This window comes from Pygoscelis adeliae, unplaced genomic scaffold (genome assembly GCF_000699105.1).
Source record: "Pygoscelis adeliae isolate BGI_AS28 unplaced genomic scaffold, ASM69910v1 Scaffold93, whole genome shotgun sequence".
In the NCBI taxonomy this organism is placed as follows: domain Eukaryota; kingdom Metazoa; phylum Chordata; class Aves; order Sphenisciformes; family Spheniscidae; genus Pygoscelis; species Pygoscelis adeliae.
The window spans coordinates 1,151,025-1,170,260 of record NW_008824469.1 but is presented as its reverse complement, the minus strand read 5'-3'; the positions used below and the strand labels follow the sequence as shown (position 1 = coordinate 1,170,260).

The window sequence follows — 19,236 nt, the reverse complement described above, 5'->3', positions numbered from 1 at the left end:
CCTTTGCCCACCGGCGTGACCTCGGCAGATGGCCTTGGGGGCCCTTGCGCAAGGTGAGGGGCGGCTGCCCGGGGGTGTGCGCGGGAGGAGCCCGGAAAATGCAAACCGGCACGAGGCAGGGCTCGAGCCGTGGTCCCCAGCCTGCAGACCAATAGGGCATCATGGAAGCAGCTCTCCATCACTCGCTGCTAAAAGGCCGCTGGCGAGTTAAAAATCCCTCTGCTTCAAACCTGAGCTGCTTTTCGCACAACCTCACAGATGAACAGGAGACAGGCAAAAACGTTTCCCCCTCAGCAGCGGCTCCCTGCCTGCTGCCCTGCTGTGCACCAGCCCTGCGTCCACTGTGCCCTGCTTGTCCCTGGCTGCACTGGGTGCGGAAGGGCTCTGGAGGCAGTGCTTCCCGCTGAGTTTGGGGTTTTTTTCCCCAATATGGGCCCTTTCTTTCCTCTGCTTGCTCCTGCGGGCTGCTGGAGGGAAGCAGAAAAGCTTGGCTGCTCCCTGCACACGCACACACACGCGCACACGCTGCGGTGGCCATTCCCCATGGGCTGTTGGCGCTGCCCTGGCTGGGGGGAGCTCTGCAGGAACCAGGGGCCACCAGCACCGCAGCTTCACCCGGGGCGGCTCTCGCGTGCCCGCAGGCTGCATCCTACTACTGCAACAAGCTGGGGTTCGAAGAGCTGGCGTACCGGGGGCTGGAGACTGGCAGCAGGGAGGTGGTCTCACATGCCATCAAGCAGGACAAGGTAAGGGGGCTGAAGCACCTTGCAGAGGTGCCACCACCAGGGTGGAGGTCGGGGGAAGACGAGGCGGTGTCGGGCATGCAGGTGCTGCCGAAATCTGTTTGCACCATTAAACCCTGCACCTGCAGTGCATCTGCCCCAGCCTGGGGGCACTGCCACGTCTCCATCCCTCACCTGTCCTCCTCTTCCTTGCCAGATCGTGTTTGTTCTCTCATCTGCTCTCAACCCAGGGAATGAGGGTAGGTACCACGGGGGTCTGTGGGGGGACATGGTGTGGGAAAGGGCCATGGCGGAGCAAAACGCCTCTGCTCATGCCCGTGGCTGCTCTTGCTCTGGGCAGAGATGGGGGAGCACCTGGTGAAGCACGGTGATGGGGTGAAGGACATTGCCTTCGAAGTGGAGGACTGCGACTTCATCGTGCAGGTAGGCAGCCCCTCTGCTCCCTCCTGCACGGCACCCTGAAATGGCAAGGGGAGGTGGGGAAGGGCCGAGGGTCGTCTCCCCCCAGCCCGGGGGAGCTGTGGCAGGAGGGTGTCTGTTTCCTTCTGCCCAGAAAGCCAAGGAGCGCGGAGCCGTGGTGGTGAAGGAACCCTGGGTGGAGGAGGACAAATTCGGGAAGGTGAAGTTTGCAGTGATCCAGACGGTAAGAGGCAGGGCAGCTGCGGAGGCTGAGCCCCCGCGCTGGAGCAGGGTCCGCGGGAGCAGGCTGGACCTGGGAGGTCCCTGAAAAAACAGGGCCAGCATGGAACCGCTTTCCCCCCTCTCGCAGTACGGTGACACCACCCACACCTTGATAGAGAAGCTCAACTACAAGGGCCTCTTTCTACCCGGGTACCACCCGCCCCTCTTCAAGGACCCCCTGCTGCCAAAGCTGTGAGTACTTTCCAGAGGGTCTTGCCTGGCTCTTTCCTACCGTGTGCCAGTGGGATATCCCACTGAGGAATGGACAGGTCCCCGCTGCCTCGCCCTGAAGCCCCCCGCGCTGTGGGGTGCCCCCGAGCCCAGCTGAGAGCCACCCCCGGCTTCCCCCCCCAGATCGAGCGCCAAGCTCAACTTCATCGACCACGTCGTGGGGAACCAGCCCGACCTCCAGATGGTCCCAGTGGCGGACTGGTAAGAGTGGGGAGGGCTGGCAGGAGGTGGGATGGAGCAGCAGCACCATCCTGCTGGTCTCACCGCTTCCGATGGTGGTGGCTGAGGCTAATTAAGCCAGAGCAGAGCTTCATTAGTGCAGGGATGGAGCAAGGGACTTGATCGTGCCCTTTGTGGCCTGGGCAGGTACCAGAAGAACCTGCTCTTCCACCGCTTCTGGTCGGTGGATGACAAGCAGCTGCACACGGAGTTCAGTGCCCTGCGCTCCATTGTGGTCACCAACTACGAAGAGACCATTAAGATGCCCATCAACGAGCCAGCACTCGGCAAGAAGAAATCCCAGATTCAGGTGAGCGGATGCCGGTGGTTGATCCATCAAGCTGCCATCGCCTTGAGCGGGGCTTTGGTGAAGGAAAAGGGACGAAGGGGTCAGTGATTCGCAGCCGGCGCAGACGTGCTGTGCTAAGGTGGCTGCTGGAAAGCAACCCTGGCTCTGCTCAGGTCTGCCAAGGGCTGTCAAAGCCTGGGGGAGCCATGGGGACAGAGCCAGTTTACCCCTGATCTCACCACTAGTGTCTTTTTTTCATTTCATGGTGTCCCCGAGCTGATTTTACTTTCATGTTTTTAAGCCCACGCCCAGCCTTTTGCACGCTGTAGCTGTGCTGTCACTAACGCAGTGACATCGTTTCCCTGTAGGAGTACGTCGACTACTACGGAGGGGCCGGAGTCCAGCACATCGCGTTGAACACCTCTGACATCATCTCGGCAGTGAGTGCAGCCCTGGGCAGCTCCCTGCCCCAGCCCGTCCTGCCCCGGCACTGCTCTGCCTCTGCCCCGTTCCACCAGGCAGAGTCCTCATCACAGGGCGGTGGTGGACTATGACCCCTGTCGGGGTACGAGGACACGGGCAGGCTGAGCGGGCTTTGTGCCGTGGTTGTCTTACAACCAGGATTAACTGCCCAGCGAGTCACTGGAAAGGGACCTGCCTGCACCTGTGAGCTGCTGGCAGATGCCCGTCCCTCCAGCTTAAAGCATTGGGGTCTGCAGGGACCCCGATGGCACGTGCTGTCCTTGGGGGGTGGCTGGTGGGGAGCTCGGGCAGCCCGGGCTGCTGGGCTGAGCCACCATAGCACATCACCCACCTTTGCCTGGGGCAGATGCTGGTCTGGATTGAGCCCAGCTGCTGTTGAGCACTTGGTTTTGGACTCCTCTCCAGACCAAAGGGCCTCCAGAGGTATTGGGGGGTCAGGGTGGGATGAAGCATCCTTTCACGGTGGCCAACTCTCTGCATTGCCTGGAGAGGGCATCCTGGGCCCTCCCATTCCTGGTGCCCAAAGAGAGAGGGTGGGACAGGCCAATGTCATGGGAAAGTATCACTGCCTCCTGACACCGTCTGTCCCAGGCCATCCTCTTGGCAAAAACCGCTCCACAAATGAGTCCCAAGCCTGACCCACGCTGAGGTCTCCCCTGCCTTGTAGATCACCAACCTGAAGCAGCGGGGCATGCAGTTCATGGACGTGCCATCCAGCTACTACCAGATGCTGCGGGAGAGGCTGAAAACTGCCAAAATCAAAGTGAAGGAGAACATTGATAAGCTGGCGGTGAGTCAGACTGGCCTGAGAGGGAAAAGGTTTGCCCAGGGCTGGACCGGCGGCTCCCCAAAGTGTTTTGCAGGGATGAGGGTGATGCAGAGGGATCCCCTTGCTCCTCTGTGGGTCTTCAAGCTGTCACCCTGTTTCTTTTCTCCAGGAACTGAAAATCCTGGTGGATTTTGATGAGAAAGGCTACTTGCTCCAGATCTTCACCAAACCAGTTCAAGACAGACCCACGGTCTTTCTGGAGGTCATCCAGCGGCATAACCACCAGGTTGGTTTGAGGATTTCACAACAATCTTGGCTTCGAGACCTCAGGGCCATCAAGTACTGTCACCCAGCCAGCTCTCAGTGCTGCTCTTTTCCCGTCGATTCCGAGCTGACAAACCCGCTGCCCGTCCCCATGGTCTGTAACGTTGTCGTCTCTGCAGGGCTTCGGAGCTGGGAACTTCAAGTCTCTGTTTGAAGCAATAGAAATAGATCAAGATGCAAGAGGAAACCTGACCATCCTGGAGCCCAACGGGGAGACCAAGCGCATCTAAAGGATGGCAGAAAATGCCGCCCTCGCCCCTAACAAGCTGATTCACAAACGAACCAGGAAGGAGCTGATGTTTTGGTAAATAGCTGAGACCTAAGTGTCATAAACCCAGGGAAGCTGCTGCCAAGCTGGAGATGTAAAAAGACTCAACACCTTTCCCGATCCAGCCCTAGCGCTGCCCTCCGGTGACTTCTTGGGAGAGGGAGTGTGGGAAATAGCAAACACGCTCTTAAAAAGCAGTTTAATCTGACCCAAACCACCAAATTCTTAAAGGGCATATTTAAGGCATGTGCCAAAGACACGCAGCTACGGAGGAAGACACAAGAAACAACTGGGAGTGCTTAAATTTAGTCTATCCAGCTTTCTGTTAATTTTAGCTACGCAGGAAGCTGGGAGAGGAAATCACGGAGGCGTTTGCCTCTCTCTGCATCTCATTTTGTAAGATTTTATTTTAATCGCTTTTAGACTCAATCTTGAATTTGAATTTGCTGAGATTAAACACATGGTTTTAGGGTAGCTACAACATTCTGTAATGAGACTTAATTGAATTTATGGATTTCAGCCTTCCCAAGGCAACAGAGTCTTGCTCTAATACCTGAATTAATGAAGGGTTGGGGTTTCTCCCGTGTTTCAAGAAGTAATTGTTGGCATTGGCAGCAATTCCTTGGCTCAGATCCCCTCTGGGCATCACTCTGGTATTGTCACTGTCCTTTGCAAGGGGACTTTCCCCACCAACACAATAAAACCCTTTTCTGTCACAGCTTGAGTGCCTGGTAAGTTAACGTGTCAGGGCTGGAGCCCCTCTACCCCATGTTCGCTGTGGCTGCAGGTCAAAGGCTCCCTGAGAAGTCCACAGACCTCAGTACACGACTGCTGAAGAACATCTCAGGGTCTTTGGTGTCCCCAGGTCTCCCCACTGTTGCACATCTGCCCTCCAAAGCCCTGGTGCACCCACTGCCACTCCCCAAGTTTCCCAGCATCAAAGCTGCTCAAACCCCGAGTGGCCAAAGCCCCTGCCAAGCCCTCAGCTCAGAACAAGCTCCTCGGACACAAGTCCTTCCACCAGCCCAAGCCCCTGCCCCATCCGGCCACCCTCCAGGCTGAGCCCTGCTGCCTTCTGCCCCGCGCCAGCCCAAGGTTTGGCTGTCCTGGCATCCCCACCCCTTCAGCTGCCGTGGTCAGCTATAGAAGCCAAGAACTGAGCTGGGAAGCCACCTACAGCCCAGGCTCTCTCCTGTCTCTTCCATTTCCTCCTCCATCAGCCACTCCATTCGCCTCTGCTTCAGGTATCTCTGTTTCTAAAGCTCAGAGAAGCCGCTTTGACCACCACCACATTCACAGCAGCAGCAGTCCCCAGCGAGGGAGGGTGGGGGCCACACGGCCGGCTCCAGGCTGTACTTTCAGCCGCACCAAATCTCAGCAGCTCCCCCCTCCTGTAAACCACAGGTAACAGAATTCATTTCAGATTTGAATAAACTGATTTAAAAGAAAACCAAAGGGCCTCTGGCCCCAACAGCCTTACAACATCACCCGAACCAGCAACACTAACACCTCGCTTCGTGGGTTAAGGGCTTTCACCTCCATAAAGTTTAAAAAAAAAAAAAAGTGAACTCAAAAAATCCAGGGCAGAGGCTGCAGGAGCAGGACCCCTCACCTGCCCAGGACGCACCACTGAGGTTGGACACGTTAGGGACACCCGGCACTGCGGCAGGGGGGCCAGCGCCTGGCTGTGCTTCAGCTCATAAGGGTTGTAAGGATTTTTAATACTAAGAAAATTTTCTTTAAGTTTATAAACTTACATCACTCACGTATTTCTTTCATGCAATATAATGTTGCTTAAAGTAATTTCCTGCTCACCAGAATTAATATTTTCACTAAACTCTGCTGAAAATCAGTTCTTTGGACTGCTCTTTTTCTGGATCTGGTTCCTTGGGCTCTCACGGTTCCCAGCACAGGTCTGAGAGCAAAAAGCTGCCCTGGCTATACATTAAGCACAACATAATTTTTCTGTAAGAAAAGTCAGTATATTTATGGTTTGCTTTATAAAAGTTACTATAATACAATGGTACATAGTATTCAATTCACAAAAATATGAACAAATATATACAGCATGACACATCCACAACAAAAACACTTTCTTCAAAACAAGATACATACTGGTGACAGATTCTATATGCACAAAACATCCCTAAATTTATAAATTTGCTTAACGAAAGAAAAAGCAGAAATCCTAAATCTTCAAAGCAGAGTTGTTTTTTTAAGGAACTTGAAAAAAAATAAGATTTTTTTTTTTTTTCATTTATTGCAAACCATTTTACCTACCTCCTTTTAAAGAAGGCCTTTTATTTTCACACTGTGAATTAAAACAACCTGTTTATAGAACCAGAAAACTGCAAGGATTGGGAGCCGGGTGTTCTTCCGTTTTGCTTTTAAAACTGCCCATTTGTTTTAGAGTGTCCGTTACGATGTGTTTCTTTTCACTTGGACAAATACTACAGTGGCAATTAAGGAGGAAACTCATAAAAACAAAACAAATATTAAATTGAAAAAATCCAGTTGCAAACTCGCTTAAATACATTTTAGGTTGTCTATTAGACTGTACACATTTCCTCGCTTGAAATAAATAGATTTTGCACATTAGGTTTCAGACTGGGGGGGGGGGGGGGATTTCTTGACTTGGCAATTTTTTGTCTTCAGTTTCTTAATGCTTCTAATTCCATGTATTTATTTGACAAAAAACATATTTATACAGAATTTACATTATACAAAGCTTGACACAAGCTGTAAATGCCACCAGCTCCTTTGCTATACTTAGTCCTTCTTCCTCCCCATCTCCTCAACATGATTTAGAGCTGGAATCTGTTTAAAAAGAACTCCAAATTACAATAGTCACTTTTAATAAATTATTTACATGCTCTTGAAGTACAAAGAAATCAGCAAAAAAATTTCAACATGTTTCTACAAGAAACAGGGTTTGAAGAGAAGATTCTTGAGTTTGCCTATGTACAGAAGATGCTTTTTTTTTAATATACTTCAAAATCCTTTTTTCCTTAAATTTTTATTTTGTACAGAAATGCACTGAAATGATCCCTGAAAAAGGTCACAAAAACCGGAACTGAAACTACTGTATACTTTGTTGGAGTTTAAAAACGTTTTTTTTTCTTGTAGAAATAAGCTGCTCTATACAATATAAATATCTGCAAGATGAGCCCCTTCCCCTCCCAGACCCCCGGTAGTCACAGACCACTTACTGGGACCAACCTGGAATCGCAAACAGGGGTGTGAACCGAATGGATAAATGAAGGTGTTGGGCAGCAGCAGGTGGGATTTGCAAGCACAGAGCGCGCTTCCTAGAAATGCCAGCTGCAGAGGCATCTGCACCCTGAACTCAAGCCAGCTTCTTCACGTTGGGAAACTAAAAATTTAAGTTTCCAAAATTTTGCACTACTCTAGGGTCATTTCACCTAGCGAGATACTGAAGCGAGATACAATTTTGCAGGGAGCACAGTCAATCTCTCTCTCTCTTTTGTTTTAGGTTTCAATTTAAGTGAAAATAAATTTGGGATAGGCTTTTCAGCGAACAAGATGACTTCAGTAAATCTCTCTGTAAAGGAGCACACACTGGTAAGGTTTTTTTTAGTCCTTGCCACTATTTCCATGGGTTGCCAGGGCGCCTGTGCTGACCATGGGAGGCAAACACTGGGTCCGATCCAGGCTGGCGTGTGAACCGCACACCTTCTGCCTTTCTCCTCTCATTTCACCCCTTTCTAAGCACAAGCCAAAGTACCCAGGAGGGATTAGAAAGGCATCTCCACAGGGCTGCCTTCCAAAACCACATCTATGGCTGCGGGGCTCCCCTGCCCCAATCAGACCCCGACGGCTTGTAGGGACAGGGCAGCCACAGGCAACTGCAGCAGCTCATGGAAATCACTGAACCAGGCTTATAACCCTCACCATAAAATGCGCTGTTTTGAGGGATGGGGCAGCTCTGCAGCCTGAGACAGAAGCTGCACGGGGAGGACTCTGCAAACCAAGATTTATGGGGAAGAAAAAAAGAAGCCTCAGGTTTGGCTTTGAGACCAGACTAATGCGATTTTTCAGAAGTGCTGTGGGTCCAACAGCTCTGCTTCCTCTTGCAGGGCTACTGGGAGCTCAGCTCTTCCAAAAACTCACGTTATTTCTCTGGGATCCTAAAAAGGGATGGGTTACGGGCAGTTTCAGAAGTACCCAAGTGATTTAGGTGCTCATGGTCTTTGGCACCCAAATCCCTTTGGTGCTCCTAAAAACTCAGTGAAGGAACCCAACCTGTAGATCCTGTTTCAGAAGACCATGACCTGCCTCCCCACCTCTCTTCAACAAAGATTAAGGCAAACTGCAGGGGCTAATCCCATCCAGAGCACACAGATACACTGGGAAATACAAAACTGTCAGCAGGTACTTAGGGGCTGGGCCATTTCGGGTGTCTTTGCCTCCACAAAACCACCGTTAATGCACTGGTTTGATGAACCAGAGAGGAAGAAGGCCAGGGATATTGGCAGAACTACCACACGCAGGGGCTTCAGTTCTGAGACACAGGAAACTTCTGTGCATTTCCAGAGCTTTGAAAGTAAAAGGCCAAGCTGTAGTGATGCCAACTGGAGCGTCAACACAACAAGATGAACCTTATTTAAAAAAAAAATAAAATAAATTGAGCAGCTGGTTTAACTCCCAAATGCTCCTGCCATCGCTGCAGTTAAAACCAACGTTCAATGACAGAAACTAGTTGTGCTTCTCATAATTTTAGGGTCTGGATCACCATTACCCAATTGCTGGAGAGATTTATAAAGAAGGGGGAAAACGACAAAACAAAACCAAAACAAAAACAGAGATGAGACTATGGACTGTCCAATCTCAGCGACAATTTCCTTGCCCTCAGACAGAAATAAAGGCGGTATTAAGGCAGCTTGTAGCAGTCTGTGTGTTCCTGTTCTTTCAGGCCTTTTGTCTGAAGAAGAAATTCAGATGCAGAGGTCTAACCTACATTACAAGCTCCACTTCACAGTGCGGGCCTGGCAATTCCACATAACAGCTGAAAAAACTTCCAGGAAACTCTTTTGCAAGGTTGTAACCTCTGATCGTGGAGCTGTGGTCATACAGCAATTACTGCTGATTTTAAAAGGCTACAAGAATACAGCTGTGCAATTTGTTCTGTGGGGAGATGATGTTTAGTTATGCAGATAATCTTCCCATTTCATAATGTCATTGCAACTTCCCCTTATAAGCCAATTAAAAAGGTTTTAGTACAACTAATCTCTACTTTTAAAGCAGGAGAAATTCAATGCAAGTTGAAAAACTGATCCTGTCTATACCTGAACGGTCGTGTAACATTTCCAGATCACATCCAAAGAAGTATTTCTTTGGTGTTTTGCCCCATTTTTAAATGGAACCTCTCGAAGAACTGCAACCTTCACCTCAGCACATCTACAAGGACAAAATATATCAAAAAAATCATTTCAAAATATGCTTTCCAAATTTAAAGAAGCATTCATTTTCATGCTGTAGATGGGGGAGGACAGGATTGTTCCTGCAGCCTGCTCTCGGGGACACTTTTACCATGTTCTTATTGGAGGGACGGGACCACCCCAGGGCAAGTTACTGAGTAACAGAGGGAGGAGAGCAGCATGGCACAACTCTCTCCTATCACAGGAGGCATCTCCTACATTCAAGGACAGAGCAAATACTCCATGTAAAATGCTGGAAGGGCAGGGAAATGCAGATGAAAATGAGAAAAATTAATACGAGACGCACATCAGTCTGTTTCCCATGTACAGGAAGAAAACCCTGTTATAAACATAGGCTGTAGTGTATGCTTACAAGGAGGGTAAGATTTCTACAGCATAAACACAGGCTGAATTGTCCACTTAATTTCAGCCTCAGCCTTTTTTGCATGCAAGACAAACAGATCTCCAAGAAACAGGCATCCCCAAAGGCCACACGCCGTGCCACCATGCTACAGCTACATAATTGACTCGACTTCTTACTGGTGATTGCGGTATCCAAGTATTTTTCATGTACGGGTGCAGAGGCTTTGATCCCCCAATATACCAGCATGGCATATGAAAATTAGAGACAAGCCCAAGGTGCTAAGTTGAGGTCTGCGGCTGACCTGACTCTTCCCCGGGGTGTCTGGCTTAGGGGACTTGTTCAGGCTCATCCCTAACAAAAAGGCAGGACAGTTCACCTATAGTCTCGTTGCGGACACATCTCCATACATACACGCACCCAAGCACACGCACACACCCATTCACACACCCTCAAGCCTCTGGCTTGCTCTGTAACATCAACCTTACATTTATTTACAGCTTACTCTGAGAAATCTGTGCAATTTCAGCCAATCAAGCTCCCAACAAACCCTATATGGCATTTTCAGTCTCTGCTTCACATTTAAACGTTGAATGTCTTTTTCAACCAACAAAACTGATGAGAAAAAGGTAGCAGCATTTATGAAAAGATGAAGGTTTATAACAACAATTAAAAAAAAGGTACCATTATCCCATTACGGAGCATTAATGTAGGGACTGAACAGAGAAGCTAGTGTTTGGATAGACCATGCCACAAAATGGTAGTCACCTTTTTGTGTGCGTGTTGGATCTGAAAAGGAAAGAGCACCTGAAACATGAACAGTCCTCGTAAGCATGTGCGCTTTTTGCTTTCATTCGTGATCCTGGCAGAAGTGCGAAACTTGCTTGGTTATTTTCTTCTCTTTTTTCCTCTCTTTTTTTAATTTTTTTTTTCCTTTTTAATTTTTTTTTTTTTCTCCCCCCCCCCCCCCCCCCCCCCTTTTTTTGTTTGGCAAAGTGCAACCACACCTGGTTACCACAGTTTTGACATGGCCGAAGGTGCAAGTGTGACGAGAAACCTCGAGTTCAGTTCAGGGTTCCCCTGCAGTTCTCAGAGCCACATAGACATGGGATTTTTACATCCTCAATTGGAAACTTGTAGTCATAGGTAATTTCCTCATTCACATTGATGTGCTGTTTGGAGTAGATGACGATCTTCTTTTGAGACTCCACCGTGATCACTTTAGCATAACAATTTGGCTGCAAGGGTGACAGAACAGGTAATGATTTAGGCTCCCGATGGCCATGGCTTCCCAGCCTCCACACAATTATTCCAAGCTAAAACAGAGGAGGGCAGTCCTTTCCCCAGGCAGCCTCAGCCACGCTTCCAGAGCCTGGACCCAGGGGAAGCTGAGAGAAGGCGGCGTGAAGCCAGAAAACAGAGCAGCCCTCCTTGTGCTCCTCCAAATATCCATATTCTGGTCATTTGCTGTGCAAAAGAGCCTGGATGATGCTCCACCAAGTCTGTCACAGGCTAAGAGCAGCTCAACTAATGCTTAATAATTTGGTCAGGCAGCCAAGTCTTTTGAGTGTAGACTGCAGCACAGAGTAGAGGGGAAAGCAGCTTCTCTACCTGCCAGGGCAGAGAATACTTTTCCCATGTGGACACTAGAAGGAGATTGTTCCCACAGAATAACAATGCTAAAATTTGGTTTGTTTTAAAGAAATGTGTTAGATATGTTTGAACAGTGTCCATCAGGGTTCCCCAACAGAGTCAGGAGAATTCCGAGTGCACTCTATCTTGCTGCATGTTTCATTTCTCAGGTCTCTCAAATCTCTTTATGCTAATTTAGACTCTGCTTTGATCTGCTGCAGCTCAGTAACATTTAATCATAACCCTGTGACTGCCTGGTACTTCTGAACATGGCCCCAGTCAAAGTTAGCAAGGACTCAGTGGGTTTATCAGTATGTCAGAGTACAATTATATGCAAAAACATGATACTTACATTGCAGCTGTGATTAATAAACCTGGCGAAGTTTCCACATTTCGTGGCATCGATGATGGTGTCATGATCGACTCTGAACATGTAACTGCTTCCGATGCCTTCATCCTCGTATCGCTTTTCACGCATGTCAGCAATGACCTACAGAAAACCCCATGTGTAATGTCAGGACACGCCACAGAAATGATCTGTGAGCAGAGATCTACACAACGCTCACATGAGCTGTGCTTGTGCCGCTCAACAGATATATGATCCCAAACACCCCAGGAGAACACAGACCTAACTGAAAACACAGACGTTCAGGATGGGCTTCTTGAGAGCTTATCTCCTAAGGATCTGAGTGCTTAGTTTCTATGTGTTGTTGAAAATCCCACCCTTGTACCTCCAAACCATACGCCAACCTCTGCCTAGCTCACGTAGCTAACACCTTACAGCAGGGACTCCAACCCCAGCTGTCATACTCAAGCACTTCTTTCAGGGATGTTTTTTGCTCAGATTTCACCCACAGTCCAGCTTACCTGCCTGATGTTCTGACCCACATATTCAATCACCATCTCATCAGCTGCAATGGGCTCCATAGCAAAAAGGCCCCAGTCATGAATGTGGCTCTTGCAGAATTTTAGTTTTTTCTTCCGGAACTGCATGAAGAGAACACCCCAAAACCCCAACCTTGAATTAGCCACAGCAGAAAGGGAAAGGCCATCCCTGGGTCCAGCGTCCGCAGCACGCTCCAAGCCACAAGCAGCGTTGAGGTACTTCAACCCGATTTAGTTTCCTTCTGTCTTGCGGTGACAGGAAGGCAGACAGAGGTCACGGGAGGTCCCACAGAGTTGCAATACTGGGGTTTTTACCACTGACCACACACTGGGGACAACAGACCCTTTGAGGCCATCGGTCTCTGTTCTGCATAGCCCTGATGGTTCCGACTAGGGCTCAAGCTCTGTAATCATCATATACTTATTTATAGCCATTTATCAGCCAGCTCATGTCTCTGCTTCTCACAAGTGAGCACACTGGACTGTCATGTTTTCCCTGTGACTGCTCTGTTCCTATTTCTTTAGATAAATTATTTCTATTACACGTTGTATTAACTTGTATTGTTACATCAAGTTGTATTACGTGGAAGTACAGGAGAGCCAGGTACCATTCAATCCTCTGGCACACAGAGCGGTGCCCAATGCTGAGATGGCCATCACCAAGCTGAGACCAAACTGGCAGGAGGTCCCCTGCCCTGGCCTCAGCCTGCTCCCAACCAGCCCCTCTGCAAAGCAGCAATCCACAAGGTGACCTACCTTGAGCTGGTTGAACTTGAGCAGGTCACTGTCACAGCTACCAGTGAAGGAGGAGAGAAGCCTGCGTTGCTCTGACCGCCTCTCAGAGCCAGCCCGGGTGGAAGCATGAGGTTGGGCAGGGATGCTCATACCCTGAGAGGACAAATGGGTGATCAAAGCTGACCCAACGGACCCAACACCCCGCAGCCTCCCTGTGAGCAATCCCTTGCGCTACAACACACCACTGCAGAACGTGTGGCCTCCTAAAACATCCCACATCAAACACTAACACCTCCCTAGCAGCTCCCGGACAACCAACTTGACACAGGCATAGCAACAGCTTCACCTCCCTCCTTGCCAAAAGGCAGGAAGCATCCACTGTGCGTGACACCGTACAAAACCAAATTCCATTCACACCCTGGCAGTCAGCGGAGGACATGTCCTCACCTGCGTGTCAGCTGGAGGCTCCTCCGCAAAAGCTCGGCTATTGTTGAGGTATTTAAGTTTGTCCTTCTTATCAATTTTGTAATAGCCTTCACTTCGTGCACAGCCCGTCACATGCTCCCGCATCCCATCATCCCGCTTCTTTTTCTTGGGGGTAGAAAAGCTAGTAGGTGGAAAGAAGTTAAGGAGAAACACAGCCACCGGTGGATATCAGACAAAACTTGCTACAGCTACATGGAGCTAACGCTGGAAGCTTGGAAAATTAGGAAGGTTCTGGGGGGTTGCAAAAAATAACAATACTATTGAAAAATAAAACATCACTGAAGCCCACATGCCTACAGGAAAACCAAGCACGGTCTTTCCTTCTTAGCTGCATGCTTTGGGAAACTAAAGTAGAGATAATGAAAATTTAAACATAAAAAGGTTAAGCTGTCAAGAGAAACCTGTTTGAGAAAGGATTTCCCCACAGCACCCACTACGTACACAGACAGCAGCTGCCCAGCCATCTGGATGTACCATTTTCCCTGTTTTGAGTGACATGCTTTTGTTCTACCTCCAGAACTCCCTGCAGCCACCCCAAGCCCCAAAGACACCGCACTGATCTCACGGCAGCAGTCATCCCCACCGACTAGGGCTAGAAGCAGCACAGATGGGCAAGACGCTCCTCAGCCCAAAGGGCTTAGAGAGAGATGCTGCTCTCACCAGCCTCAGTAAACCAGCTCCTTCAGACCCTGATGGGAAGGGTAAGACCCTGTGCAGATGTTTCAAACCCCACTGTCCTGATCAGTCAAGAAAACCTGCAGCTGGCCTGGCAAGGACTCACTGCATTGAGCAGCCAGAAGGCACCTTCAGGTCTTTGGCTTCTGGAAAGACAGTGGAGCTGTACTCCTGGCAGCTCACCCAAAAACACAGCCGTGAAGCCTACGACGATTGACATCTACCCAAAAATGCTCCCTCTGAGTCATAACATATCCTTAACACCAGAAAATTGAAGCAGAGGGACCATAAAAAGCAAGAAGTGATGGCCTTGAAATCAGAGTGCTGAGGTGTGAGCTTGCTGCAAAGCAGGTGAACCCTGCAGGTACTTTCACACCTATCGTGTAGTGTAGCACAGGATGAACCGGCAACTAGCTGCAGATGATTATTAAATGGTTTAAAAAGTAACTGTAAATTTGCTGTTACAATAATCCTTATCAACAGGGAAACAGATTTCAAACATTTCCACTATGTAAGTTGCCAAATGCAAACACATTTACATGCACGGTCACAGGCAAGCTCTACCCTCAGCCATCCTGTTCTGCCTTTCGCTGGCTGTGGTCCCCCACCACTGCAGGGCCAATTACTCCCACCTTGAAACTGGTTTGGTTTTGGAACTGCTTCCCCAAGTGGGGCAGATACAGACTGAGAATTACTGGGGATGATGCATTTCATCACCCTTTTCGAATACTTCTTTTAAACAATTAAATAAATCTATTTCACAACTATTGCACTGGTATGAAAAGGCAGAAAATTATAAATTTAATCTTACACATTGCCCTTTGAGATGCAGAGAAAGAAAGGATAAAAATGCACAGCTCAGTCCTGAGCTCCACTTGCTTTTTGTTAGGATCATATCACTGACTATTTTAAGTGGTTTGGGCTTTTTTCTTTTGCTCTCATGTCTTGCAGGGAGTAAGGGATGAGATATTTTAACTCCACGCAATCTCTAGCAACACACGAGGTGGTGCATTTGTCTTCTTTAACATATAAATCCGTATATCCTTCATAAGAACAATACTAGAGAGTTCTTCGGTTATGAGAACAGCCTTTTGGGCTCTGTTCTGAAGATCACTACTTGTGGCTGTACACATGTAGAGCCTTGTTCTGAGACAGCTTGGGTGTCCCAAAAATGCTCCCAAAGATTCAAAGCTACAGCCTGTGCTGCTGATTGTGGGCAGGGAGGGAGGGGATGGGGCCAGACTCTGCCCCACCAGCACCAGCCAGTGCTACACATGCTAGTCGCTGCAGCATTAGCTGTACATTCCCCCATCCAGCCCGGGGCCCTGTCTGTCCCTGATGTGCCACTTAAAAACCATTGCTTTTATTAGTATTTCAAACTCAAAGCAAGTTAAAGCTGCTAGCACCACTAACTCATCATTTTGGGCACAGATGGTGAGATTATTTTTACAGCAAGTTTTAGCCCCAAGTTAAAGCCCTGTATGTGCAGACTAGAAATTCCACAGGCAAGCTGAAAAAAAAGTCTGGTTTAAATGCAGACAGAAGCTTCTCAAACAAGCAAGGAAATGTCCCCAGAAGAGGTGCATACAGATTTTCCCTGCAGTCCTAGATTGAAAATGCAGCAAGAACAGCCACTTCTGCAGCATTTTTGTATTGCAGCTTCAGGGAATAAAAGTCTAAAATTCCCTGCTGATAAAAGCAATTGCTATTCTAGTAAGCAAATGCTTCTTCCACCAACAAACTTAGTCTTTTGCATTATAAGTCCTACGCAATGACCATCTAGTGCATCTTACATGTGTTGTGTAACATAGTGCGCCAGTGAGAAAGGATATAAGGATGGAATACCCACAGGGTGTCATTGAGCCAGTCCATACCATTGTCCTGCTGTAATAAGCGGTCATATGTGATACACATGAATTTGATATCTTCCTCATCTATGCCTCCATTCCAAATATCATACAAAATGGTCATCTCCTCAAACTCGGAGCGTGGCCTGAACTGAGGCCGGGGTGGGGAATACTCAGGGGAAGGAATCACTGGGAGGTCCTCAGGTGTCTTCTTCTGCCTTCGCCACTGTCTTTTAGGTTTCACGTGAGCTTCTTCTTCCTTGAAGTCTTCGTTCCACTGGTTCTCCAGTTCTTTAAATGGCAGTTTCTCTGCAACTGTCTCAGCTGCTATTTTCTCGTGGAAACCGTCATTCCTGAAGTCCAGGGTGACGGCTTCAGGGTCTTTCAGTCCATAGAAAGCATCAGGATGTCCACTCAACAGCTCTTTGCCCACAGCACTTTCCACCAAGGCCACTGGCACAGGAGGAGGTTCTATGGTTTTGCCCGAGTACACATCCAACGAGAGGACAGAAGGCGGTGACCGTTTTGGCCGACCTGGCCTCCTTTTGGGAAGAACAGAAGGTGGTGGTGGGGGAGGAAGAATAGAAGCACCAGTGGGTACTTCTGGTGAGAGCAAAACAGATTTTACTTCTGCTTTGCATTCCTCAGTGGGCATCCTTCCATCTCCATGCATGCATGGCAGGGCTGCTACAGGTATTGGCTCATCAGGTGGCAAACCCATGTCTGTGTGGAAATCTGCTTGTGGGGGGCTGGCAAAGGGGATAGGGGAAGGAACACTGTTCATGCTGATCGTAAGGGAAGCACCAAGAGGTTCTTTAAAGGGTTTCTCATCTAGCTCATCCTCTGACTGTTTCTTGCCAGACAGAAGGCAAGGAATGGTAGCACCAGCCTCTGGGAAAGTAGGCGTGAAATTGAAATCTCTCCCAGGAGTCCGAGGAATGCCACTGTTAATGCCAGGAGACTGGGATGGGTAGGAAAAGGGGCTCCCTGGGACTTGAGGGGAACTGAGGGTCAAGCTGCTTCCCGTAAGGGGAGCATCACTTCCTGGCGTGGCTGGAACAGTGTCCGTGCTCTGTGACTTCGCAAGGGGATGTGAAGACTTGGCCAAAATGTCCCGCCCAGGAGTCCTAGGAATCTCCTCTTCCACGGACGTTTTGGTCATCATTAATTGTTCAGGGAACTTTTCTGGAGGGACTAAAGATTCTTCTTTACCAGGAGTTGATGGTAAGGGAAGCATGGAGGATGGCACCTTGTGGGCTGGAAGCAAAAGAGTATCAGTCTCTGAATGGATCATCACCTCCCGTCCAGGTGTGCGAGGCAGACGGTCATCGTCCTCCGTTGCCGAGGGCCGTTTTGTTTTAACACGAGCTTCTAAGCTGCTGTCGTCAGACTTGCTGAAGAAGCTGCTTTTATTGGGCAGAGGTTCTCCAAAGACTCCCACTGGAGTTGAGAGACAGAGCGCCTCCTCCTCATCTTGAGATTCAGGCTTTGGACCTTCCTGTACCTCTGGCTCCAGCATGGTAGCGGGTTCAGAGTCTTCCTCTGAAAGGGCAAAAGAGAGGACAATCAGGAGTTTTGCTTCCAGTAGGTTACTTGCCACTTGCCAGTAAAGGCATGTTTAAGATGCCGCAATTACAGAACAGCTCAATTCCAGTGGGAGGCTTTAAAAACTTCAATGCTTTACATTTTGGAGGCACAGAGTGTGGAGTAATTAGACGCTACCACAGACATCCCTAATGGACTATTAAAAAAACGCACTATTAATTTGAGTATTAGCTACAACACAGGCCAGAATGAAGGTTTTCTGCTTTCAAAACCCCTGACCGCCTTTTGTACAGACATAAAAAGAATTAGCGGATTGTGGGGTGAGGACTTCAGAGGAGAGCTGTCAGAGCCCCAAGCTACCAGATTTTCTAATGTGGGAAGGTAAACTAATTGCAAGGCCAAGAAGCACCCTCAGCTCTACAAGGAGGGAACAATGAAGGGAGGAGAGTAACACTCTTGAACAACACATGAAGGAAACAGGAAGCCCTTGTAATGAATGAGGAGACACTCAGATGGTATCAATGAGGCAATTTATATGCTGCTCTCCCTGCAGCAGGCTCACTTGTCTAGAGTTTATTTACCCCCTTAGGGCCAGGGCCAAAAGGAATCAACAGTGAATCTTGTTAAGCAGCTCAAAATAACATTTTCAAGTGGGAGAGCAAAAGGAGGTGAAAATGCCTGGAGAGTTGGAAGGGAAGCATTCCCCATTTGTGCTGAACAAACCGAAGAGTCACTGGAGAAGGGTCCGATCCCTGTAACTCCTGTACCGGGCTGGGCTGCACAAGAAGAATGCTGCAGTTTGAGCGTGTTCCCACAGTTTACCTGTAAAGCTCATTCCACATGTCAAGGTGCCCAAATGCACGTCTCCCCAGATTTACGTCCTTTCTGGACACCGACCTGTTCTACAAAGGATCTATGCAAAACAGGTTCTTCTTTGCCCTGCCCAGTTTAACATTTTGCCTCTTTACGGCTTTCAGATTTTACGGCAGCCAAGGAGTGACAGCCTGTGCAGGGACTGGATTTCCAGCTCTCCAAGTGGCAAAATACTGCCCAGTCCTCAGACACCAGTCCTGTCCAAGGCTCACACTAGATGTGCTCTCCCTGTTGGCTCCAGTTTTTAACTTTTTAATTCCCCCCTAGCTGCAGAATTTGTCAACCTTTATGCATCTCACTCCTGTTTTAGCAAAAGGTTTCTAATTTCCTCGGGTTAAATACAACTCTGTATTGAATGAAGAAAATTTCCTTCTTCCAGAAAACCAGGGAGTATCACTCATTTGAAAGGACTAAGTAAAAAAACCCCACAAATAATAATATCAGGAACCAGATATAATTCTGAGACTCCACTCATATGCCCCCCTATAGCTTCCCAGTCACATACTGCTTCGGTATTAAAACCAAAAAGAGCCAGCAGTGACTCATTAAGCACAGATTCCTGTTCTGTTTTAGTAGGCATGGCTTTCCCCATCTTGAGCTTCTGCCACCACACTATCCAATCAGTCACCCTCGGACGATGACAACTGTTCAGTTCCTGTAGGACACTAACTAAACTGGCCCAGGATAAGATTCTGGATACAATAACCACAGTATTTTTAGTAGCAGATGGCTTGTGTAGAGCTCCTTACTAG

The 19,236-nt window shown here is 48.7% G+C and overlaps 2 protein-coding genes across 2 annotated transcripts in view; one reads left to right on the top strand and one right to left on the bottom strand.

Moving 5' to 3' along the window:
- HPD (4-hydroxyphenylpyruvate dioxygenase) overlaps positions 1-3,969 on the top strand; it is a 5,509-nt gene extending 1,540 nt beyond the window's left edge. The window contains exons 4-14 of the mRNA XM_009321226.1: positions 642-746; positions 940-982; positions 1,084-1,166; positions 1,297-1,386; positions 1,513-1,616; positions 1,779-1,856; positions 2,022-2,184; positions 2,532-2,603; positions 3,314-3,436; positions 3,585-3,701; positions 3,859-3,969. Of these exons, the coding sequence (XP_009319501.1) occupies positions 642-746; positions 940-982; positions 1,084-1,166; positions 1,297-1,386; positions 1,513-1,616; positions 1,779-1,856; positions 2,022-2,184; positions 2,532-2,603; positions 3,314-3,436; positions 3,585-3,701; positions 3,859-3,969 (1,089 nt within the window). The remainder of the gene's footprint in view (positions 1-641; positions 747-939; positions 983-1,083; positions 1,167-1,296; positions 1,387-1,512; positions 1,617-1,778; positions 1,857-2,021; positions 2,185-2,531; positions 2,604-3,313; positions 3,437-3,584; positions 3,702-3,858) is intronic.
- A 6,823-nt stretch (positions 3,970-10,792) lies between these two features.
- The window catches only part of SETD1B (SET domain containing 1B), a 49,770-nt gene continuing 41,326 nt past the window's right edge, over positions 10,793-19,236 (bottom strand). Inside the window, 6 exon segments of the mRNA XM_009321225.1 lie at positions 10,793-11,044; positions 11,791-11,928; positions 12,306-12,425; positions 13,080-13,211; positions 13,506-13,672; positions 16,052-17,608. Coding sequence (XP_009319500.1) covers positions 10,871-11,044; positions 11,791-11,928; positions 12,306-12,425; positions 13,080-13,211; positions 13,506-13,672; positions 16,052-17,608 — 2,288 coding nt within the window. The 3' untranslated portion in view covers positions 10,793-10,870.